Source organism: Heptranchias perlo, chromosome 29, assembly GCF_035084215.1.
Source record: "Heptranchias perlo isolate sHepPer1 chromosome 29, sHepPer1.hap1, whole genome shotgun sequence".
In the NCBI taxonomy this organism is placed as follows: domain Eukaryota; kingdom Metazoa; phylum Chordata; class Chondrichthyes; order Hexanchiformes; family Hexanchidae; genus Heptranchias; species Heptranchias perlo.
The window spans coordinates 6100720-6126247 of NC_090353.1; the positions used below are offsets into that span (position 1 = coordinate 6100720).

The 25528-nt window shown below is 45.7% G+C and overlaps 1 protein-coding gene across 1 annotated transcript in view; it reads left to right on the forward strand.

The window, feature by feature from the left end:
* The first annotated feature begins 479 nt into the window (after positions 1-479).
* The window catches only part of LOC137299717 (E3 ubiquitin/ISG15 ligase TRIM25-like), a 47407-nt gene continuing 22358 nt past the window's right edge, over positions 480-25528 (forward strand). Inside the window, exons 1-3 of the mRNA XM_067968653.1 lie at positions 480-1043; positions 3955-4050; positions 4663-4896. Coding sequence (XP_067824754.1) covers positions 480-1043; positions 3955-4050; positions 4663-4896 — 894 coding nt within the window. The remainder of the gene's footprint in view (positions 1044-3954; positions 4051-4662; positions 4897-25528) is intronic.

Sequence of the window (25528 nt, forward strand, 5' to 3'; positions counted from 1 at the left end):
AACAATTTTACAACACCAAGTTATAGTCCAGCAATTTTATTTTAAATTCACAAGCTTTCGGAGGCTTCCTCCTTCGTCAGGTGAACGATCGTTCACCTGACGAAGGAGGAAGCCTCCGAAAGCTTGTGAATTTAAAATAAAATTGCTGGACTATAACTTGGTGTTGTAAAATTGTTTACAATTGTCAACCCCAGTCCATCACCGGCATCTCCACATCATAACAATTTCATGGCTTTTACAAGTACTCAAACAGCTATCTAATAAATATGAGCACCATTTGTTCTTTGATCCTGGGTGTTAATACACTAAGCCCATTACTCTCTCCGCCAGCCCTGGAGTGCTGTTAACAGGTGCACTTACACACCCTTATACACAAGGGATCAAACACTTGATGTTTTGCTGATCTACTGTTGTTGTGCTCTGCATAAATCGCAGTAACACAATAGCACTGAACACTTCTGAGATCTCCGACTTGAAATATGGCAACCGGTTTAGCCCAGGAGGCTTTGGGGGAGGAATTAACATGTGCTATTTGTCTGGAGATATATACAGACCCTGTGATACTCCACTGTAAACACAGCTTCTGTCGAACCTGCATTGAAGAGACCTGGAATGAGGCTGCTGCTGCCCCTTACTCCTGTCCAGAATGTAGAGCAGAGCACAGTGAGAGGCCTGGGCTGGAGAGGAACTTCAAGCTGGCAAATATAGTTCAGAAATACCTGGCTCTGGAGGTCTCCGAGGAGGCTGTTCTGTGTAACTACTGCAGCGAGAAGCCGCGGCCAGCCGTGAAGACCTGCCTGAAGTGCGAAGCCTCGATGTGTCCTGAACATCTCAGACATCACACTGAGAGCGCTGTGTTTAAAAACCATCTTCTTGTAGATCCCACTGCAGACGTGTCCCGCTGGAAATGCACAGAGCACCAAGAGCTGCTGAAGATTTACTGTAAGGATGATAAAGTGTGTGTCTGCACTCTCTGCACTTTAATCGGGAAACACAAGGACCACAGGTGTGGGAGCATCAGCGAGGGAGAGAAGGAGCTGAGGGTAGGTGTGTGTTATGTGCTGCACTCAGTGCTACTAAACAGACTGAGTGCGACCTTAAGGAGGGGCTGTGATAAAGATGGCGAGACACCTGCACGGCCCTTATTTCTACAAGCACTGGTGCGAGACTTTCCATCCTTATCATTTCCTGCTGTATAACCACATAAATCTAATTAAATCAGTGTTAGCCATGATGCCAAGTCACACAACTATCACCAGTCTAATGCAATTATTTATTACTGATTTTTTTTTGATATTGGTATTTTAATTGTGGCTTACTTTAGATTACTTTTGCTTTTTATATTTAATTTATATTCTATTTCATTGTGCCACACACACAGATAAAATGGATATTGGAGGAATTAAACCAGGAACTGTGTGTGAGTTAAAGAGGCAGACTTGTGTTTTGAAGACAGAATCGTTACTGAGATCGATAGATTTTTGTTAGGTGAGGGCATCGAGGTATATGGAACCAAGGTGGGTAAATGGAGTTAAGATCCAGATGAGCCATGATCTAATTGAATGGCAGAACAGGCTTGAGGGGCTGAATGACCTACTCCTGTTCCTACGTTCCTTCCTATGTTGCCAGTAGCTCGGCATTAAAGAGGGAGTCTCGAAATCAGTACAGGATGCTCGTCAGATTAGGGTGTGGACACACTAAGGGCATCGTTCTGTATCTAAGGCTTGCAGTACCTGACCTGGGAACGATTGACGCTGGTGCTAACTGGCGAAATGGGAAATGGTCTACTGCCCAACAGTCAGAGTCCTCACCACTGTGGGGAACACAAAATATTAATCCAGTAAGATCTAAAGAATTTCAGTAAGTATAATAATTAGAACATCCTTTAGGTTCTGTGGAATTTCAGTTGGTTTGATGAATTTGTTTAAATGATGAATGTTAGTGCAATTGGTGCCTTTAATACAGAAAATGTCTCGAGGCTCTTCACAGAGCTGTGAGGAAAACAGACTAATCCAAAGCAACAGAGATTCGGATGGGGTGACCACAAACCTGGTCAGAGAGATGGGTTTTAAGGAGGAGCTTAAACGAGGAGAGGGAAGTGGAGAGGCAGAGAGATTTAGGGAGGGAATTCCAGAGCGTGAAGCCTAGGTGACTGAAGACACGGCCGCCAATGGTGAGGTAAAGGAGGAGAATGCAGAAGGGACCAGAATCAAAGGAACGGAGAGGGGAGTTGTCGTGCTGGATGTTAGAGAGATAGGAAGGGGCGAGGCCACGGTGAGATTAAAGATGAGAAGAATTTTAAATTTGAGATATTCGCAGATCAGGAGCCAGTGTAATTCAGTGAGGACGGAGGGGTGATGGGTGAACTGGATTTGGGGCACAGGATATGGGTGGGGCAGGAGAGTTTCGGATGAGCTGGAGCTTGTGAAGGGAGGAAGAAGGATACATATTTGAAACGTCATAACCTATTTTCTCTTTACAGATGCTGACTGACTTGCTTTGTATTTCCAGCATTTCTTGTGTTTCTATGATAGGGCATTCTGTAGTCAGCAGAAGAAGGGACTCTCAAAACCCAGGTCTTTACCACTTCTTCCCGTGATTGCAATCTGAGTTCCGGTTTGCCAGCCAACCATTCTTGATTTTATCCTTGTCCATTATCACGTTAAAGTGTTTCACAAGATCTCTTTGGTTAGTTTTGGGCAGTGTCTCAACACTTTGCAGTACCTTACGTCGTAGAATCGTCACATTGAGCAAGAACCCTCAACCGTTTCAAGCCGGCAAAGGCTGGTGCTCAGAGCAGAAAGGTAAAGCTGAGGCTGCTTTTACATCCAAGGCCGATTAGTCCAATTACAGTTGCCTTTCTCTTAAGCCGCAACATTAGTTCCTGGCTGTGAAACATCAAAGGAAATCACTTCAAACTTAATCCTTACTTGTTACTACGGTCCATTGTAAGTATTAGTGGGAAATGTTTTTGGAAAATAAGATTTGATCCATCAAGGCAACTGATCACCATAACTGCTGATCTTGAAAAGCAAATAGCACAGTATGTCCAGGAAGACAGTTAATAGCCAGAAATATCCTCCAAATCTGCGACAGCATGACAGATAATAAAACTTACTTTTACATAGCGTCTTACACATTAAAACATCTTAAATCCCTTCATACAATAAATTACTTTCAGAAGTGCCATTCTGCCCTAGCAACGTCCCACAAACAGCAATGAGATGGATAGTTAATCTCTTTGTTCTGGTAGTATTGACTGAGGGAGGAATGTTGGCCATCAGAACACTGCTCTTTGAATAGTGCCGTGGGGTCTTAAATGTCCAATTGAACGACTGGAAAAGGTGAACAAGGGCTCGGCTTAACATCTGATTTGAAGGACAGCACCATCGACAATGCAGCACTCCCTCAGTGTCAGCCTAGATACGAGTCCAATATGAGGATCCACCCACAACCTTCTGACCAAGAGGTGAAAGTGCTGTTAACTGAGCCAAGCTGACTTCAGCTGTGTGTTGACACCATGTTTGGTGTCTGGTCCTGTGGCCTACTGGACATTGCTTTCTATGGAAGGCAATCCTGTGGTTCTAAAGGCCAGGCTGACGAGACCACAGACATTGGTGGGTCTGTGGCCCTCCATTTCTGGGCGATTCAGGTGGTCTGCCAACTTCTCCTTGCCCACCTCCTCTTGGTCTGTTTTCTTAAACTGTTTGAACTTGTGAAGCTGCTTGTTTCTCCTGTGGTTTTGATATTTTCCCCCTTTTAGACCAGTCATTATTTTTTTTGCACAGCATAGTTCTTGGTATGAGCTGTGAGTGTGATATTTTTCTTCATGCACCTTGTTTTGGTTCCATACAGTGTTCTTTTTTAGACCAATGTGAAAATCATGACCAGGACCCTTTGCACCTAAACCTGACCTGCATAATTTATTTGTTGTTTCCAATGATCCCACTTTAGAATCATTTACAACATCAGCTCCAGAAGATCCGAAATAACGTTGAAGCTGTTCGAGCAGCTCTGAGTGATCTTCACAAAGAGAAGAGGAACGCACAGGTAGGAGCCTGTCAACCAACGGCCAGTACTAAACCAGACCGCCGTTCCAGCTCCCTCAATGGCTGAGCGAGTTCATCCAGCAGAGTAGCTGAGTCGTACCGACCGGGAAGGTCCCGAGTTTCGTTCCTGGTCCGTGCTGAGTTACTTGATCTTAGTTTGGGACACTACGATTGGCCACAATGCCCCCCGGTTTAGAAAGGGCAAAACCAGCCAAGGGTTCCCTCTCCCGCTTGCTATCCAGCCCCCATGTGGGAAATGTGTGGCCATTGAGTGAGGCTGAGATGGGCTGAGCTATGATCCCACATGCCATTGAGTAGCCTGCTGCCACTCACTGGAAGGCTTACAGGTGAGGTGCCACACCCTGAATCACACCCCTGCAAAAAGCCAAAGCCTTCAGGAGAGGGTGGAAGGGGAGAAAAGTTGGAGAGAACAATTTGTGCTGCTCGTCACCAGGAACCTGTGATGGGTTGTGCCGTATGTAAACGGGCCGTGTTCACCCATGGACAGGACTGCGTGATTTTTCTCAACTGTAATAGTCTAATTTTTGCAACAATGGCGCTGAGGTGAAATGATCAGTGGTTGTTGGTGACAAAACTCCTTCTGCATTTTAAGACCGTGAAAAGAATCGTACAAATGAAAATTAAAGTGAAATACGAGACACTGAGGAAGCACATTGAAAAAGAGGAGAGGAGAGTGCTGCGATACCTGGAAAACGAACAGAGTCGGCTGACCACAGAGATCGATGGCAAGATCTGCGAGCTGGAAAATAAAGTGAAAGACTTTGAAAAGTCTTTATCTGATCTCAGTCACCTTCTGAAGCACAATGAAGAGCTTGTGTTTATACAGGTAATGCTGCCCCTGTCTCAATACCTTCAGTAACATGGGGTACTGTGTGCAGTCCTGGTCACCTAATCCCAGGAAAGATTTTGCTGGGCTTCGGATAATACAGGGACAATTCTGGAATATCAGAAATTTAAGGTTAAGGAATTTGGACAGGAATCTAACTGAAGTTTTCAGGATTATGAAGGGAATGGACAGAATTGGTGATGAAGGCTTTGAATCCAGTAGAGTTAAACATTAGGAAGTTAGCAGTAAGGTAGGAGATGGGGGAAGCTTTTTCACTTAAAGCCTGATAGAGTTTTGGAATCAGTTACCAGGGAAGTGGGTTCGAGCAACAATTAGACGTGTTTCTGGAAAGAAGGGAGAGAGGAGTCAAATAGAGGGAACAGGCCTAAACCCTCTTCAGCCCTGAAAGTTCCTATATTCAAATAAAATGTACATTTGTAGGTTTGCTTCTTTAATAAGTTATATTAAATGACAAAGGCACCTGGAATTTCCTCAGGGGAATCACCGGCGGGAGATTGGCGCAGCCCCTGGAGAAGGGGGAAAATGGCCAAATACAGCCTGTAACATGGAGAAAGGGGCAAATGGCCAAATACAGCCTGTAACATGGAGAAAGGGGTAAATGGCCAAATACAGCCTGTAACATGGAGAAAGGGGTAAATGGCCAAATACAGCCTGGAACATGGAGAAAGGGGTAAATGGCCAAATACAGCCTATAATATGGAGAAAGGGGTAAATGGCCAAATACAGCCTGTAACATGGAGAAAGGGGTAAATGGCCAAATACAGCCTGTAACATGGAGAAAGGGGTAAATGGCCAAATACAGCCTGTAACATGGAGAAAGGGGTAAATGGCCAAATACAGCCTGTAACATGGAGAAAGGGGTAAATGGCCAAATACAGCCTGCAACATGGAGAAAGGGGTTCAAAAGGGCTAAATACAGCCTGTAACATGGAGAAAGGGGGTAAAAGGCCAAATACAGCCTGTAACATGGAGAAAGGGGGGTAAAAGGCCAAAAACAGCCTGTAACATGGAGAAAGGGGGTAAATGGCCAAATACAGCCTGTAACATGGAGAAAGGGGTAAATGGCCAAATACAGCCTGCAACATGGAGAAACGGGGAAATGGCCAAATACAGCCTGTAACATGGAGAAAGGGGTTCAAAAGGGCCAAATACAGCCTGTAGCATGGAGAAAGGGGGTAAAAGGCCAAATACAGCCTGTAGCATGGAGAAAGGGGTAAATGGCCAAATACAGCCTGTAACTTGGAGAAAGGGGGTAAAAGGCCAAATACAGCCTGTAACATGGAGAAAGGGGGTAAAAGGCCAAATACAGCCTGTAACACGGAGAAAGGGGGTAAAAGGCCAAATACAGCCTGTAACATGGAGAAAGGGGGTAAATGGCCAAATACAGCCTGTAACACGGAGAAAGGGGTAAATGGCCAAATACAGCCTGTAACATGGAGAAAGGGGTAAATGGCCAAATACAGCCTGTAACATGGAGAAAGCGGTAAATGGCCAAATACAGCCTGTAACATGGAGAAAGGGGTTCAAAAGGGCCAAATACAGCCTGTAACATGGAGAAAAGGGGGTAAAAGGCCAAATACAGCCTGTAACATGGAGAAAGGGGTAAATGGCCAAATTCAGCCTGTAGCATGGAGAAAGGGGGTAAAAGGCCAAATACAGCCTGTAACATGGAGAAAGGGGGTAAAAGGCCAAATACAGCCTGAAACATGGAGAAAGGGGGGTAAAAGGCCAAATACAGCCTGTAACATGGAGAAAGGGGGTAAATGGCCAAATACAGCCTGGAACATGGAGAAAGGGGTAAATGGCCAAATACAGCCTGCAACATGGAGAAAGGGGGTAAAAGGCCAAATACAGCCTGTAACATGGAGAAAGGGGGTAAATGGCCAAATACAGCCTGTAACACGGAGAAAGGGGTAAATGGCCAAATACAGCCTGTAACATGGAGAAAGGGGTAAATGGCCAAATACAGCCTGGAACATGGAGAAAGGGGTAAATGGCCAAATACAGCCTGTAACATGGAGAAAGGGGTTCAAAAGGGCCAAATACAGCCTGCAGCATGGAGAAAGGGGGTAAAAGGCCAAATACAGCCTGTAACATGGAGAAAGGGGTAAATGGCCAAATACAGCCTGTAACTTGGAGAAAGGGGGTAAAAGGCCAAATACAGCCTGTAACATGGAGAAAGGGGGTAAAAGGCCAAATACAGCCTGTAACATGGAGAAAGGGGGTAAATGGCCAAATACAGCCTGTAGCACGGAGAAAGGGGTAAATGGCCAAATACAGCCTGTAACATGGAGAAAGGGGTAAATGGCCAAATACAGCCTGTAACATGGAGAAAGCGGTAAATGGCCAAATACAGCCTGCAACATGGAGAAAGGGGTTCAAAAGGGCCAAATACAGCCTGTAACATGGAGAAAAGGGGGTAAAAGGCCAAATACAGCCTGTAACATGGAGAAAGGGGTAAATGGCCAAATTCAGCCTGTAGCATGGAGAAAGGGGGTAAAAGGCCAAATACAGCCTGTAACATGGAGAAAGGGGTAAAAGGCCAAATACAGCCTGTAACATGGAGAAAGGGGGGTAAAGGCCAAATACAGCCTGTAACATGGAGAAAGGGGGTAAATGGCCAAATACAGCCTGTAACATGGAGAAAGGGGTAAAAGGCCAAATACAGCCTGTAACATGGAGAAAGGGGTAAATGGCCAAATACAGCCTGTAACATGGAGAAAGGGGGTAAAAGGCCAAATACAGCCTGTAACATGGAGAAAGGGGGTAAAAGGCCAAATACAGCCTGTAACATGGAGAAAGGGGGGTAAAAGGCCAAATACAGCCTGAAACATGGAGAAAGGGGTAAATGGCCAAATACAGCCTGTAACATGGAGAAAGCGGTAAATGGCCAAATACAGCCTGTAACATGGAGAAAGGGGTTCAAAAGGGCCAAATACAGCCTGTAACATGGAGAAAGGGGTTCAAAAGGGCCAAATACAGCCTGTAACATGGAGAAAGGGGGTAAAAGGACAAATACAGCCTGTAACTTGGAGAAAGGTGAAAATGGCCAAATACAGCCTGTCACATGGAGAAAGGGGTTCAAAAGGGCCAAATACAGCCTGCAACATGGAGAAAGGGGATAAAAGGCCAAATACAGCCTGTAACATGGAGAAAGGGGTAAATGGCCAAATACAGCCTGTAACATGGAGAAAGGGGTAAATGGCCAAATACAGCCTGTAACATGGAGAAAGGGGTAAATGGCCAAATACAGCCTGTAACATGGAGAAAGGGGTAAATGGCCAAATGCAGCCTGTAACATGGAGAAAGGGGTAAATGGCCAAATACACCCTGTAACATGGAGAAAGGGGGTAAAAGGCCAAATACAGTCTGTAACATGGAGAAAGGGGGTAAATGGCCAAATACAGCCTGTAACACGGAGAAAGGGGTAAATGGCCAAATACAGCCTGTAACATGGAGAAAGGGGTTCAAAAGGGCCAAATACAGCCTGCAGCATGGAGAAAGGGGGTAAAAGGCCAAATACAGCCTGTAACATGGAGAAAGGGGTAAATGGCCAAATACAGCCTGTAACTTGGAGAAAGGGGGTAAAAGGCCAAATACAGCCTGTAACATGGAGAAAGGGGGTAAAAGGCCAAATACAGCCTGTAACATGGAGAAAGGGGGTAAATGGCCAAATACAGCCTGTAGCACGGAGAAAGGGGTAAATGGCCAAATGCAGCCTGTAACATGGAGAAAGGGGTAAATGGCCAAATACAGCCTGTAACATGGAGAAAGGGGTTCAAAAGGGCCAAATACAGCCTGTAACATGGAGAAAAGGGGGTAAAAGGCCAAATACAGCCTGTAACATGGAGAAAGGGGTAAATGGCCAAATTCAGCCTGTAACATGGAGAAAGGGGTTCAAAAGGGCCAAATACAGCCTGTAACATGGAGAAAAGGGGGTAAAAGGCCAAATACAGCCTGTAACATGGAGAAAGGGGTAAATGGCCAAATTCAGCCTGTAGCATGGAGAAAGGGGGTAAAAGGCCAAATACAGCCTGTAACATGGAGAAAGGGGTAAAAGGCCAAATACAGCCTGTAACATGGAGAAAGGGGGGTAAAGGCCAAATACAGCCTGTAACATGGAGAAAGGGGGTAAATGGCCAAATACAGCCTGTAACATGGAGAAAGGGGTAAAAGGCCAAATACAGCCTGTAACATGGAGAAAGGGGTAAATGGCCAAATACAGCCTGTAACATGGAGAAAGGGGGTAAAAGGCCAAATACAGCCTGTAACATGGAGAAAGGGGGTAAAAGGCCAAATACAGCCTGTAACATGGAGAAAGGGGGGTAAAAGGCCAAATACAGCCTGAAACATGGAGAAAGGGGTAAATGGCCAAATACAGCCTGTAACATGGAGAAAGCGGTAAATGGCCAAATACAGCCTGTAACATGGAGAAAGGGGTTCAAAAGGGCCAAATACAGCCTGCAGCATGGAGAAAGGGGGTAAAAGGCCAAATACAGCCTGTAACATGGAGAAAGGGGTAAATGGCCAAATACAGCCTGTAACTTGGAGAAAGGGGGTAAAAGGCCAAATACAGCCTGTAACATGGAGAAAGGGGGTAAAAGGCCAAATACAGCCTGTAACATGGAGAAAGGGGGTAAATGGCCAAATACAGCCTGTAGCACGGAGAAAGGGGTAAATGGCCAAATACAGCCTGTAACATGGAGAAAGGGGTAAATGGCCAAATACAGCCTGTAACATGGAGAAAGCGGTAAATGGCCAAATACAGCCTGCAACATGGAGAAAGGGGTTCAAAAGGGCCAAATACAGCCTGTAACATGGAGAAAAGGGGGTAAAAGGCCAAATACAGCCTGTAACATGGAGAAAGGGGTAAATGGCCAAATTCAGCCTGTAGCATGGAGAAAGGGGGTAAAAGGCCAAATACAGCCTGTAACATGGAGAAAGGGGTAAAAGGCCAAATACAGCCTGTAACATGGAGAAAGGGGGGTAAAGGCCAAATACAGCCTGTAACATGGAGAAAGGGGGTAAATGGCCAAATACAGCCTGTAACATGGAGAAAGGGGTAAAAGGCCAAATACAGCCTGTAACATGGAGAAAGGGGTAAATGGCCAAATACAGCCTGTAACATGGAGAAAGGGGGTAAAAGGCCAAATACAGCCTGTAACATGGAGAAAGGGGGTAAAAGGCCAAATACAGCCTGTAACATGGAGAAAGGGGGGTAAAAGGCCAAATACAGCCTGAAACATGGAGAAAGGGGTAAATGGCCAAATACAGCCTGTAACATGGAGAAAGCGGTAAATGGCCAAATACAGCCTGTAACATGGAGAAAGGGGTTCAAAAGGGCCAAATACAGCCTGTAACATGGAGAAAGGGGTTCAAAAGGGCCAAATACAGCCTGTAACATGGAGAAAGGGGGTAAAAGGACAAATACAGCCTGTAACTTGGAGAAAGGTGAAAATGGCCAAATACAGCCTGTCACATGGAGAAAGGGGTTCAAAAGGGCCAAATACAGCCTGCAACATGGAGAAAGGGGGTAAAAGGCCAAATACAGCCTGTAACATGGAGAAAGGGGTAAATGGCCAAATACAGCCTGTAACATGGAGAAAGGGGTAAATGGCCAAATACAGCCTGTAACATGGAGAAAGGGGTAAATGGCCAAATACAGCCTGTAACATGGAGAAAGGGGTCAATGGCCAAATGCAGCCTGTAACATGGAGAAAGGGGTAAATGGCCAAATACACCCTGTAACATGGAGAAAGGGGGTAAAAGGCCAAATACAGTCTGTAACATGGAGAAAGGGGGTAAATGGCCAAATACAGCCTGTAACACGGAGAAAGGGGTAAATGGCCAAATACAGCCTGTAACATGGAGAAAGGGGTTCAAAAGGGCCAAATACAGCCTGCAGCATGGAGAAAGGGGGTAAAAGGCCAAATACAGCCTGTAACATGGAGAAAGGGGTAAATGGCCAAATACAGCCTGTAACTTGGAGAAAGGGGGTAAAAGGCCAAATACAGCCTGTAACATGGAGAAAGGGGGTAAAAGGCCAAATACAGCCTGTAACATGGAGAAAGGGGGTAAATGGCCAAATACAGCCTGTAGCACGGAGAAAGGGGTAAATGGCCAAATGCAGCCTGTAACATGGAGAAAGGGGTAAATGGCCAAATACAGCCTGTAACATGGAGAAAGGGGTTCAAAAGGGCCAAATACAGCCTGTAACATGGAGAAAAGGGGGTAAAAGGCCAAATACAGCCTGTAACATGGAGAAAGGGGTAAATGGCCAAATTCAGCCTGTAACATGGAGAAAGGGGTTCAAAAGGGCCAAATACAGCCTGTAACATGGAGAAAAGGGGGTAAAAGGCCAAATACAGCCTGTAACATGGAGAAAGGGGTAAATGGCCAAATTCAGCCTGTAGCATGGAGAAAGGGGGTAAAAGGCCAAATACAGCCTGTAACATGGAGAAAGGGGTAAAAGGCCAAATACAGCCTGTAACATGGAGAAAGGGGGGTAAAGGCCAAATACAGCCTGTAACATGGAGAAAGGGGGTAAATGGCCAAATACAGCCTGTAACATGGAGAAAGGGGTAAAAGGCCAAATACAGCCTGTAACATGGAGAAAGGGGTAAATGGCCAAATACAGCCTGTAACATGGAGAAAGGGGGTAAAAGGCCAAATACAGCCTGTAACATGGAGAAAGGGGGTAAAAGGCCAAATACAGCCTGTAACATGGAGAAAGGGGGGTAAAAGGCCAAATACAGCCTGAAACATGGAGAAAGGGGTAAATGGCCAAATACAGCCTGTAACATGGAGAAAGCGGTAAATGGCCAAATACAGCCTGTAACATGGAGAAAGGGGTTCAAAAGGGCCAAATACAGCCTGTAACATGGAGAAAGGGGTTCAAAAGGGCCAAATACAGCCTGTAACATGGAGAAAGGGGTAAATGGCAAAATACAGCCTGTAACATGGAGAAAGGGGGCAAAAGGCCAAATATAGCCTGTAACATGGAGAAAGGGGTAAATGGCCAAATACAGCCTGTAACATGGAGAAAGGGGTAAATGGCCAAATACAGCCTGTAACGTGGAGAAAGGGGTAAATGGCCAAATACAGCCTGCAACATGGAGAAAGGGGGCAAATGGCCAAATACAGCCTGTAACACGGAGAAAGGGGTAAATGGCCAAATACAACCTGTAACATGGAGAAAGGGGTAAATGGCCAAATACAGCCTGTAACATGGAGAAAGGGGTAAATGGCCAAATACAGCCTGCAACATGGAGAAAGGGGTTCAAAAGGGCCAAATACAGCCTGTAACATGGAGAAAGGGGGTAAAAGGACAAATACAGCCTGTAACTTGGAGAAAGGTGAAAATGGCCAAATACAGCCTGTCACATGGAGAAAGGGGTTCAAAAGGGCCAAATACAGCCTGCAACATGGAGAAAGGGGGTAAATGGCCAAATACAGCCTGTAACATGGAGAAAGGGGTAAATGGCCAAATACAGCCTGTAACATGGAGAAAGGGGTAAATGGCCAAATACAGCCTGTAACATGGAGAAAGGGGTAAATGGCCAAATGCAGCCTGTAACATGGAGAAAGGGGTAAATGGCCAAATACAGCCTGTAACATGGAGAAAGGGGGTAAAAGGCCAAATACAGTCTGTAACATGGAGAAAGGGGGTAAATGGCCAAATACAGCCTGTAACACGGAGAAAGGGGTAAATGGCCAAATACAGCCTGTAACATGGAGAAAGGGGGTAAAAGGCCAAATACAGCCTGTAACATGGAGAAAGGGGTAAATGGCCAAATACAGCCTGTAACATGGAGAAAGGGGTAAATGGCCAAATACAGCCTGTAACATGGAGAAAGGGGTTCAAAAGGGCCAAATACAGCCTGTAACATGGAGAAAGGGGGTAAAAGGCCAAATACAGCCTGTAACACGGAGAAAGGGGTAAATGGTCAAATACAGCCTGTAACATGGAGAAAGCGGTAAATGGCCAAATACAGCCTGTAACATGGAGAAAGGGGTTCAAAAGGGCCAAATACAGCCTGTAACATGGAGAAAGGGGGTAAAAGGCCAAATACAGCCTGTAACATGGAGAAAGGGGGGTAAAAGGCCAAATACAGCCTGTAACATGGAGAAAGGGGGTAAATGGCCAAATACAGCCTGCAACATGGAGAAACAGGGAAATGGCCAAATACAGCCTGTAACATGGAGAAAGGGGTTCAAAAGGGCCAAATACAGCCTGCAGCATGGAGAAAGGGGGTAAAAGGCCAAATACAGCCTGTAACATGGAGAAAGGGGTAAATGGCCAAATACAGCCTGTAACTTGGAGAAAGGGGGTAAAAGGCCAAATACAGCCTGTAACATGGAGAAAGGGGGTAAAAGGCCAAATACAGCCTGTAACATGGAGAAAGGGGGTAAATGGCCAAATACAGCCTGTAGCACGGAGAAAGGGGTAAATGGCCAAATGCAGCCTGTAACATGGAGAAAGGGGTAAATGGCCAAATACAGCCTGTAACATGGAGAAAGCGGTAAATGGCCAAATACAGCCTGTAACATGGAGAAAGGGGTTCAAAAGGGCCAAATACAGCCTGTAACATGGAGAAAAGGGGGTAAAAGGCCAAATACAGCCTGTAACATGGAGAAAGGGGTAAATGGCCAAATTCAGCCTGTAGCATGGAGAAAGGGGGTAAAAGGCCAAATACAGCCTGTAACATGGAGAAAGGGGTAAAAGGCCAAATACAGCCTGTAACATGGAGAAAGGGGGTAAATGGCCAAATACAGCCTGTAACATGGAGAAAGGGGTAAAAGGCCAAATACAGCCTGTAACATGGAGAAAGGGGTAAATGGCCAAATACAGCCTGGAACATGGAGAAAGGGGGTAAAAGGCCAAATACAGCCTGTAACATGGAGAAAGGGGGTAAAAGGCCAAATACAGCCTGTAACATGGAGAAAGGGGGGTAAAAGGCCAAATACAGCCTGAAACATGGAGAAAGGGGTAAATGGCCAAATACAGCCTGTAACATGGAGAAAGCGGTAAATGGCCAAATACAGCCTGTAACATGGAGAAAGGGGTTCAAAAGGGCCAAATACAGCCTGTAACATGGAGAAAGGGGTAAATGGCAAAATACAGCCTGTAACATGGAGAAAGGGGGTAAAAGGCCAAATACAGCCTGTAACATGGAGAAAGGGGTAAATGGCCAAATACAGCCTGCAACATGGAGAAAGGGGGCAAATGGCCAAATACAGCCTGTAACACGGAGAAAGGGGTAAATGGCCAAATACAACCTGTAACATGGAGAAAGGGGTAAATGGCCAAATACAGCCTGTAACATGGAGAAAGGGGTAAATGGCCAAATACAGCCTGCAACATGGAGAAAGGGGTTCAAAAGGGCCAAATACAGCCTGTAACATGGAGAAAGGGGGTAAAAGGACAAATACAGCCTGTAACTTGGAGAAAGGTGAAAATGGCCAAATACAGCCTGTCACATGGAGAAAGGGGTTCAAAAGGGCCAAATACAGCCTGCAACATGGAGAAAGGGGGTAAATGGCCAAATACAGCCTGTAACATGGAGAAAGGGGTAAATGGCCAAATACAGCCTGTAACATGGAGAAAGGGGTAAATGGCCAAATACAGCCTGTAACATGGAGAAAGGGGTAAATGGCCAAATGCAGCCTGTAACATGGAGAAAGGGGTAAATGGCCAAATACAGCCTGTAACATGGAGAAAGGGGGTAAAAGGCCAAATACAGTCTGTAACATGGAGAAAGGGGGTAAATGGCCAAATACAGCCTGTAACACGGAGAAAGGGGTAAATGGCCAAATACAGCCTGTAACATGGAGAAAGGGGGTAAAAGGCCAAATACAGCCTGTAACATGGAGAAAGGGGTAAATGGCCAAATACAGCCTGTAACATGGAGAAAGGGGGTAAAAGGCCAAATACAGCCTGTAACATGGAGAAAGGGGTTCAAAAGGGCCAAATACAGCCTGTAACATGGAGAAAGGGGGTAAAAGGCCAAATACAGCCTGTAACACGGAGAAAGGGGTAAATGGTCAAATACAGCCTGTAACATGGAGAAAGCGGTAAATGGCCAAATACAGCCTGTAACATGGAGAAAGGGGTTCAAAAGGGCCAAATACAGCCTGTAACATGGAGAAAGGGGGTAAAAGGCCAAATACAGCCTGTAACATGGAGAAAGGGGGGTAAAAGGCCAAATACAGCCTGTAACATGGAGAAAGGGGGTAAATGGCCAAATACAGCCTGTAACATGGAGAAAGGGGTAAATGGCCAAATGCAGCCTGTAACATGGAGAAAGGGGTAAATGGCCAAATACAGCCTGCAACATGGAGAAAGCGTTGAATGGCCAAATACAGCCTGTAACATGGACAAAGGGGTAAATGGCCAAATACAGCCTGTAACATGGAGAAAGGGGTAAATGGCCAAATACAGCCTGTAACATGGAGAAAGGGGTTCAAAAGGGCCAAATACAGCCTGTAGCATGGAGAAAGGGGGTAAAAGGCCAAATACAGCCTGTAACATGGAGAAAGAGGTAAATGGCCAAATACAGCCTGTAACATGGAGAAAGGGGGTAAAAGGCCAAATACAGCCTGTAACACGGAGAAAGGGGGTAAAAGGCCAAATACAGCCTGTAACATGGAGAAAGGGGGTAAAAGGCCAAATACAGCCTGTAACATGGAGAAAAGGGGTAAAAGGCCAAATACAGCCTGTAACATGGAGAAAGGGGGTAAAAGGCCAAATACAGCCTGTAACATGGAGAAAAGGGGTAAAAGGCCAAATACAGCCTGTAGCATGGAGAAAGGGGGTAAAAGGCCAAATACAGCCTGTAGCATGGAGAAAGGGGTAAATGGCCAAATACAGCCTGCAACATAGAGAAAGGGGTAAATGGCCAAATACAGCCTGTAACATGGAGAAAGGGGTAAATGGCCAAATACAGCCTGTAACATGGAGAAAGGGGTTCAAAAGGGCCAAATACAGCCTGTAACATGGAGAAAGGGGTAAATGGCCAAATACAGCCTGTAACATGGAGAAAGGGGTAAATGGCCAAATACAGCCTGTAACACGGAGAAAGGGGTTCAAAAGGGCCAAATACAGCCTGTAACATGGAGAAAGGGGGTAAAGGCCAAATACAGCCTGTAACATGGAGAAAGGGGGTAAATGGCCAAATACAGCCTGTAACATGGAGAAAGGGGTAAATGGCCAAATACAGCCTGTAACATGGAGAAAGGGGTAAATGGCCAAATACAGCCTGCAACATGGAGAAAGCGGTGAATGGCCAAATACAGCCTGTAACATGGAGAAAGGGGTAAATGGCCAAATATAGCCTGTAACATGGAGAAAGGGGTAAAAGGCCAAATACAGCCTGTAACATGGAGAAAGGGGGGTAAAAGGCCAAATACAGCCTGTAACATGGAGAAAGGGGGTAAATGGCCAAATACAGCCTGTAACATGGAGAAAGGGGTAAATGGCCAAATACAGCCTGTAACGTGGAGAAAGGGGTAAATGGCCAAATACAGCCTGTAACATGGAGAAAGGGGTAAATGGCCAAATACAGCCTGTAACATGGAGAAAGGGGTTCAAAAGGGCCAAATGCAGCCTGTAGCATGGAGAAAGGGGGTAAAAGGCCAAATACAGCCTGTAACGTGGAGAAAGGGGTAAATGGCCAAATACAGCCTGTAACATGGAGAAAGGGGGTAAAAGGCCAAATACAGCCTGTAACATGGAGAAAGGGGGTAAAAGGCCAAATACAGCCTGTAACATGGAGAAAGGGGTAAATGGCCAAATATAGCCTGTAACATGGAGAATGGGGTAAATGGCCAAATACAGCCTGTAACATGAAGAAAGGGGTTCAAAAGGGCCAAAGACAGCCTGATGCATGGAGAAAGGGGGTAAAAGGCCAAATACAGCCTGAAACATGGAGAAAGGGGTAAATTGCCAAATAAAGCCTGTAACATGGAAAAAGGGGGTAAAAGGCCAAATACAGCCTGTAACATGGAGAAAGGGGGTAAAAGGCCAAATACAGCCTGTAACATGGAGAAAGGGGGTAAATGTCCAAATACAGCCTGTAACATGGAGAAAGGGGTAAAAGGCCAAATACAGCCTGTAACATGGAGAAAGGGGGAAATGGCCAAATACAGCCTGTAACATGGAGAAAAGGGGTAAAAGGCCAAATACAGCCTGTAACATGGAGAAAGGGGGTAAAAGGCCAAATACAGCCTGTAACATGGAAAAAGGGGGTAAAATGCCAAATACAGCCTGCAACATGGAGAAAGGGGTAAATGGCCAAATACAGCCTGTCACATGGAGAAAGGGGTAAATGGCCAAATACAGCCTGTAACATGGAGAAAGGGGTAAATGGCCAAATACAGCCTGTAACATGGAGAAAGGGGTAAATGGCCAAATACAGCCTGTAACATGGAGAAAGGGGTAAATGGCCAAATGCAGCCTGTAACATGGAGAAAAGGGGTTCAAAAGGGCCAAATACAGCCTGTGACATGGAGAAAAGGGGTTCAAGAGGGCCAAATACAGCCTGTAACATGGAGAAAGGGGTAAATGGCCAAATACAGCCTGCAACATGGAGAAAGCGGTGAATGGCCAAATACAGCCTGTAACATGGAGAAAGGGGTTCAACAGGGCCAAATACAGCCTGCAGCATGGAGAAAGGGGGTAAAAGGCCAACTACAGCCTGTAACATGGAGAAAGGGGTAAATGGCCAAATACAGCCTGTAACATGGAAAAAGGGGGTAAAAGGCCAAATACAGCCTGTAACATGGAGAAAGGGGGGTAAAAGGCCAAATACAGCCTGTAACATGGAGAAAGGGGGTAAATGGCCAAATACAGCCTGTAACATGGAGAAAGGGGTAAAAGCCCAACTAGAGCCTGTAACATGGAGAAAGGGGTAAATGGCCAAATACAGCCTGTAACATGGAGAAAAGGGGTAAAAGGCCAAATACAGCCTGTAACATGGAGAAAGGGGGTAAAAGGCCAAATACAGCCTGTAACATGGAGAAAGGGGGTAAAAGGCCAAATACAGCCTGTAACATGGAGAAAGGGGGTAAAAGGCCAAATACAGCCTGTAACATGGAAAAAGGGGGTAAAAGGCCAAATACAGCCTGTAACATGGAGAAAGGGGTAAATGGCCAAAAACAGCCTGTAACATGGAGAAAGGGGTAAATGGCCAAATACAGCCTGTAACATGGAGAAAGGGGTAAATGGCCAAATACAGCCTGTCACATGGAGAAAGGGGTTCAAAAGGGCCAAATACAGCCTGTAGCATGGAGAAAGTGGGTAAAAGGCCAAATACAGCCTGTAACATGGAGAAAGGGGTAAATGGCCAAATACAGCCTGCAACAATAAAAAAGGGGGTAAAAGGCCAAATACAGCCTGTAACATGGAGAAAGGGGTTAAAAGTCCAAATACAGCCTGTAACATGGAAAAAGGGGGTAAAAGGCCAAATACAGCCTGTAACATGGAGAAAGGGGGTAAAAGGCCAAATCCAGCCTGTAACATGGAGAAAGGGGTAAATGGCCAAAAACAGCCTGTAACATGGAGAAAGGGGTAAATGGCCAAATATAGCCTGTAACATGGAGAAAGGGGTAAATGGCCAAATACAGCCTGTCACATGGAGAAAGGGGTAAATGGCCAAATACAGCCTGTAACATGGAGAAAGGGGTAAATGGCCAAATACAGCCTGTAACATGGAGAAAAGGGGTTCAAAAGGGCCAAATACAGCCTGTAACATGGAGAAAGGGGGTAAAAGGCCAAATACAGCCTGTGACATGGAGAAAGGGGTAAATAGCCAAATACAGCCTGTAACATGAAGAAAGGGGGTAAAAGGCCAAATACAGCCTGTAACATGGAGAAAGGGGTAAATGGCCAAATACAGCCTGTAACATAGAAAAAGGGGGTAAAAGGCCAAATACAGCCTGTAACATGGAGAAAAGGGGTAAAAGGCCAAATACAGCCTGCAATATGGAGAAAGGGGTTCAAAAGTGCCAAATACAGCCTGTAACATGGAGAAAAGGGGTTCAAAAGGGCCAAATACAGCCTGTAACATGGAGAAAGGGGGTAAAAGGCCAAATACAGCCTGTAACATGGAGAAAGGGGGTAAATGGCCAAATACAGCCAGTAACACGGAGAAAGGGGTAAATGGCCAAATGCAGCCTGCAACATGGAGAAAGGGGTTCAAAAGGGCCAAATACAGCCTGTAACATGGAGAAAGGGGGTAATAGGCCAAATACAGCCTGGAGCATGGAGAAAGGGGTAAATGGCCAAATACAGCCTGTCACATGGAGAAAGGGGTAAATGGCCAAATACAGCCTGTAACATGGAAAAAGGGGGTAAAAGGCCAAATACAGCCTGTAACATGGAGAAAGGGGTAAATGGCCAAATGCAGCCTGTAACATGGAGAAAGGGGTAAATGGCCAAATACAGCCTGTAACATGGAGAAAGGGGGTGAAAGGCCAAATACAGCCTGTAACATGGAGAAAGGGGGTAAAAGGCCAAATACAGCCTGTAACATGGAGAAAGGGGGGTAAAAGTCCAAATACAGCCTGTAACATGGAGAAAGGGGTTCAAAAGGGCCAAATCCAGCCTGTAACATGGAGAAAGGGGTAAAAGGCCAAATACAGCCTGTAACATGGAAAAAGGGGGTAAAAGGCCAAATACAGCCTGTAACATGGAGAAAGGGTAAATGGCCAAATGCAGCCTGTAACATGGAGAAAGGGGTAAATGGCCAAATACAGCCTGTAACATGGAGAAAGGGGGTGAAAGGCCAAATACAGCCTGTAACATGGAGAAAGGGGGTAAAAGTCCAAATACAGCCTGTAACATGGAGAAAGGGGTTCAAAAGGGCCAAATACAGCCTGTAACATGGAGAAAGGGGTAAAAGGCCAAATGCAGCCTGTAACATGGAGAAAGGGGGTAAAAGGCCAAATACAGCCTGTAACATGGAGAAAGGGGGGTAAAAGTCCAAATACAGCCTGTAACATGGAGAAAGGGGTTCAAAAGGGCCAAATACAGCCTGTAACATGGAGAAAGGGGGTAAAAGGCCAAATACAGCCTGTAACATGGAGAAAGGGGGTAAAAGGCCAAATACAGCCTGTAACATGGAGAAAGGGGGTAAAAGGCCAAATACAGCCTGTAACATGGAGAAAGGGGGGTAAAGGCCAAATACAGCCTGTAATATGGAGAAAGGGGGTAAAAGGCCAAATACAGCCTGTAACATGGAAAAAGGGGGGAAAAGGCCAAATACAGCCTGTAACATGGAGAAAGGGGTAAATGGCCAAATACAGCCTGTAACATGGAGAAAGCGGCAAATGGCCAAATACAGCCTGTAACATGGAGAAAGGGGTTCAAAAGGGCCAAATACAGCCTGTAACATGGAGAAAGGGGGTAAAAGGCCAAATACAGCCTGTAACATGGAGAAAGGGGTAAATGGCCAAATACAGCCTGTAACATGGAGAAGGGGGTAAAAGGCCAAATACAGCCTGTAACATGGAGAAAGGGGGTAAAAGCCCAAATACAGCCTGTAACATGGAGAAAGGGGTAAATGGCCAAATGCAGCCTGTAACATGGAGAAAGGGGTAAATGGCCAAATACAGCCTGTCACATGGAGAAAGGGGTTCAAAAGGGCCAAATACAGCCTGTAGCATGGAGAAAGTGGGTAAAAGGCCAAATACAGCCTGTAACATGGAGAAAGGGGTAAATGGCCAAATACAGCCTGCAACAATAAAAAAGGGGGTAAAAGGCCAAATACAGCCTGTAACATGGAGAAAGGGGTTAAAAGGCCAAATACAGCCTGTAACATGGAAAAAGGGGGTAAAAGGCCAAATACAGCCTGTGACATGGAGAAAGGGGGTAAAAGGCCAAATCCAGCCTGTAACATGGAGAAAGGGGTAAATGGCCAAAAACAGCCTGTAACATGGAGAAAGGGGTAAATGGCCAAATATAGCCTGTAACATGGAGAAAGGGGTAAATGGCCAAATACAGCCTGTCACATGGAGAAAGGGGTAAATGGCCAAATACAGCCTGTAACATGGAGAAAAGGGGTTCAAAAGGGCCAAATACAGCCTGTAACATGGAGAAAGGGGGTAAAAGGCCAAATACAGCCTGTGACATGGAGAAAGGGGTAAATAGCCAAATACAGCCTGTAACATGAAGAAAGGGGGTAAAAGGCCAAATACAGCCTGTAACATGGAGAAAGGGGTAAATGGCCAAATACAGCCTGTAACATAGAAAAAGGGGGTAAAAGGCCAAATACAGCCTGTAACATGGAGAAAAGGGGTAAAAGGCCAAATACAGCCTGCAATATGGAGAAAGGGGTTCAAAAGTCCCAAATACAGCCTGTAACATGGAGAAAAGGGGTTCAAAAGGGCCAAATACAGCCTGTAACATGGAGAAAGGGGGTAAAAGGCCAAATACAGCCTGTAACATGGAGAAAGGGGGTAAATGGCCAAATACAGCCAGTAACACGGAGAAAGGGGTAAATGGCCAAATGCAGCCTGCAACATGGAGAAAGGGGTTCAAAAGGGCCAAATACAGCCTGTAACATGGAGAAAGGGGGTAATAGGCCAAATACAGCCTGGAGCATGGAGAAAGGGGTAAATGGCCAAATACAGCCTGTCACATGGAGAAAGGGGTAAATGGCCAAATACAGCCTGTAACATGGAAAAAGGGGGTAAAAGGCCAAATACAGCCTGTAACATGGAGAAAGGGGTAAATGGCCAAATGCAGCCTGTAACATGGAGAAAGGGGTAAATGGCCAAATACAGCCTGTAACATGGAGAAAGGGGGTGAAAGGCCAAATACAGCCTGTAACATGGAGAAAGGGGGTAAAAGGCCAAATACAGCCTGTAACATGGAGAAAGGGGGGTAAAAGTCCAAATACAGCCTGTAACATGGAGAAAGGGGTTCAAAAGGGCCAAATCCAGCCTGTAACATGGAGAAAGGGGTAAAAGGCCAAATACAGCCTGTAACATGGAAAAAGGGGGTAAAAGGCCAAATACAGCCTGTAACATGGAGAAAGGGGTAAATGGCCAAATGCAGCCTGTAACATGGAGAAAGGGGTAAATGGCCAAATACAGCCTGTAACATGGAGAAAGGGGGTGAAAGGCCAAATACAGCCTGTAACATGGAGAAAGGGGGGTAAAAGTCCAAATACAGCCTGTAACATGGAGAAAGGGGTTCAAAAGGGCCAAATACAGCCTGTAACATGGAGAAAGGGGTAAAAGGCCAAATGCAGCCTGTAACATGGAGAAAGGGGGTAAAAGGCCAAATACAGCCTGTAACATGGAGAAAGGGGGGTAAAAGTCCAAATACAGCCTGTAACATGGAGAAAGGGGTTCAAAAGGGCCAAATACAGCCTGTAACATGGAGAAAGGGGGTAAAAGGCCAAATACAGCCTGTAACATGGAGAAAGGGGGTAAAAGGCCAAATACAGCCTGTAACATGGAGAAAGGGGGTAAAAGGCCAAATACAGCCTGTAACATGGAGAAAGGGGGGTAAAAGGCCAAATACAGCCTGTAATATGGAGAAAGGGGGTAAAAGGCCAAATACAGCCTGTAACATGGAAAAAGGGGGGAAAAGGCCAAATACAGCCTGTAACATGGAGAAAGGGGTAAATGGCCAAATACAGCCTGTAACATGGAGAAAGCGGCAAATGGCCAAATACAGCCTGTAACATGGAGAAAGGGTTCAAAAGGGCCAAATACAGCCTGTAACATGGAGAAAGGGGGTAAAAGGCCAAATACAGCCTGTAACATGGAGAAAGGGGTAAATGGCCAAATACAGCCTGTAACATGGAGAAAGGGGGTAAAAGGCCAAATACAGCCTGTAACATGGAGAAAGGGGGTAAAAGCCCAATACAGCCTGTAACATGGAGAAAGGGGTAAATGGCCAAATGCAGCCTGTAACATGGAGAAAGGGGTAAATGGCCAAATACAGCCTGTCACATGGAGAAAGGGGTTCAAAAGGGCCAAATACAGCCTGTAGCATGGAGAAAGTGGGTAAAAGGCCAAATACAGCCTGTAACATGGAGAAAGGGGTAAATGGCCAAATACAGCCTGCAACAATAAAAAAGGGGGTAAAAGGCCAAATACAGCCTGTAACATGGAGAAAGGGGTTAAAAGGCCAAATACAGCCTGTAACATGGAAAAAGGGGGTAAAAGGCCAAATACAGCCTGTGACATGGAGAAAGGGGGTAAAAGGCCAAATCCAGCCTGTAACATGGAGAAAGGGGTAAATGGCCAAAAACAGCCTGTAACATGGAGAAAGGGGTAAATGGCCAAATATAGCCTGTAACATGGAGAAAGGGGTAAATGGCCAAATACAGCCTGTCACATGGAGAAAGGGGTAAATGGCCAAATACAGCCTGTAACATGGAGAAAGGGGTAAATGGCCAAATACAGCCTGTAACATGGAGAAAAGGGGTTCAAAAGGGCCAAATACAGCCTGTAACATGGAGAAAGGGGGTAAAAGGCCAAATACAGCCTGTGACATGGAGAAAGGGGTAAATAGCCAAATACAGCCTGTAACATGGAGAAAGGGGGTAAAAGGCCAAATACAGCCTGTAACATGGAGAAAGGGGTAAATGGCCAAATACAGCCTGTAACATAGAAAAAGGGGGTAAAAGGCCAAATACAGCCTGTAACATGGAGAAAAGGGGTAAAAGGCCAAATACAGCCTGCAATATGGAGAAAGGGGTTCAAAAGTGCCAAATACAGCCTGTAACATGGAGAAAAGGGGTTCAAAAGGGCCAAATACAGCCTGTAACATGGAGAAAGGGGGTAAAAGGCCAAATACAGCCTGTAACATGGAGAAAGGGGGTAAATGGCCAAATACAGCCAGTAACACGGAGAAAGGGGTAAATGGCCAAATGCAGCCTGCAACATGGAGAAAGGGGTTCAAAAGGGCCAAATACAGCCTGTAACATGGAGAAAGGGGGTAATAGGCCAAATACAGCCTGGAGCATGGAGAAAGGGGTAAATGGCCAAATACAGCCTGTCACATGGAGAAAGGGGTAAATGGCCAAATACAGCCTGTAACATGGAAAAAGGGGGTAAAAGGCCAAATACAGCCTGTAACATGGAGAAAGGGGTAAATGGCCAAATGCAGCCTGTAACATGGAGAAAGGGGGTGAAAGGCCAAATACAGCCTGTAACATGGAGAAAGGGGGTAAAAGGCCAAATACAGCCTGTAACATGGAGAAAGGGGGGTAAAAGTCCAAATACAGCCTGTAACATGGAGAAAGGGGTTCAGAAGGGCCAAATCCAGCCTGTAACATGGAGAAAGGGGTAAAAGGCCAAATACAGCCTGTAACATGGAAAAAGGGGGTAAAAGGCCAAATACAGCCTGTAACATGGAGAAAGGGGTAAATGGCCAAATGCAGCCTGTAACATGGAGAAAGGGGTAAATGGCCAAATACAGCCTGTAACATGGAGAAAGGGGGTGAAAGGCCAAATACAGCCTGTAACATGGAGAAAGGGGGGTAAAAGTCCAAATACAGCCTGTAACATGGAGAAAGGGGTTCAAAAGGGCCAAATACAGCCTGAAACATGGAGAAAGGGGTAAAAGGCCAATACAGCCTGTAACATGGAGAAAGGGGGTAAAAGGCCAAATACAGCCTGTAACATGGAGAAAGGGGGGTAAAAGTCCAAATACAGCCTGTAACATGGAGAAAGGGGTTCAAAAGGGCCAAATACAGCCTGTAACATGGAGAAAGGGGTAAAAGGCCAAATGCAGCCTGTAACATGGAGAAAGGGGGTAAAAGGCCAAATACAGCCTGTAACATGGAGAAAGGGGGTAAAAGGCCAAATACAGCCTGTAACATGGAGAAAGGGGGGTAAAAGGCCAAATACAGCCTGTAATATGGAGAAAGGGGGTAAAAGGCCAAATACAGCCTGTAACATGGAGAAAGGGGTAAATGGCCAAATACAGCCTGTAACATGGAGAAAGCGGCAAATGGCCAAATACAGCCTGTAACATGGAGAAAGGGGTTCAAAAGGGCCAAATACAGCCTGTAACATGGAGAAAGGGGGTAAAAGGCCAAATACAGCCTGTAACATGGAGAAAGGGGTAAATGGCCAAATACAGCCTGTAACATGGAGAAAGGGGGTAAAAGGCCAAATACAGCCTTTAACATGGAGAAAGGGGGTAAAAGCCCAAATGCAGCCTGTAGCATGGAGAAAGGGGGTAAAATTCCAAATACAGCCTGTAATATGGAGAAAGGGGGTAAAAGGCCAAATACAGCCTGTAACATGGAGAAAGGGGGTAAAAGGCCAAATACAGCCTGTAACATGGAGAAAGGGGGTAAAAGGCCAAATACAGCCTGTAACATGGAGAAAGGGGTAAATGGCCAAATACAGCCTGTAACATGGAGAAAGGGGTAAATGGCCAAATACAGCCTGTAACATGGAGAAAGGGGTAAATGGCCAAATACAGCCTGTAACATGGAGAAAGGGGTAAATGGCCAAATACAGCCTGTAACATGGAGAAAGGGGTAAATGGCCAAATGCAGCATGTCACGTGGAGAAAGGGATAAATGGCCAAATACAGCCTATAACATGGAGAAAGGGAGTAAAAGGCCAAATACAGCCTGTAACA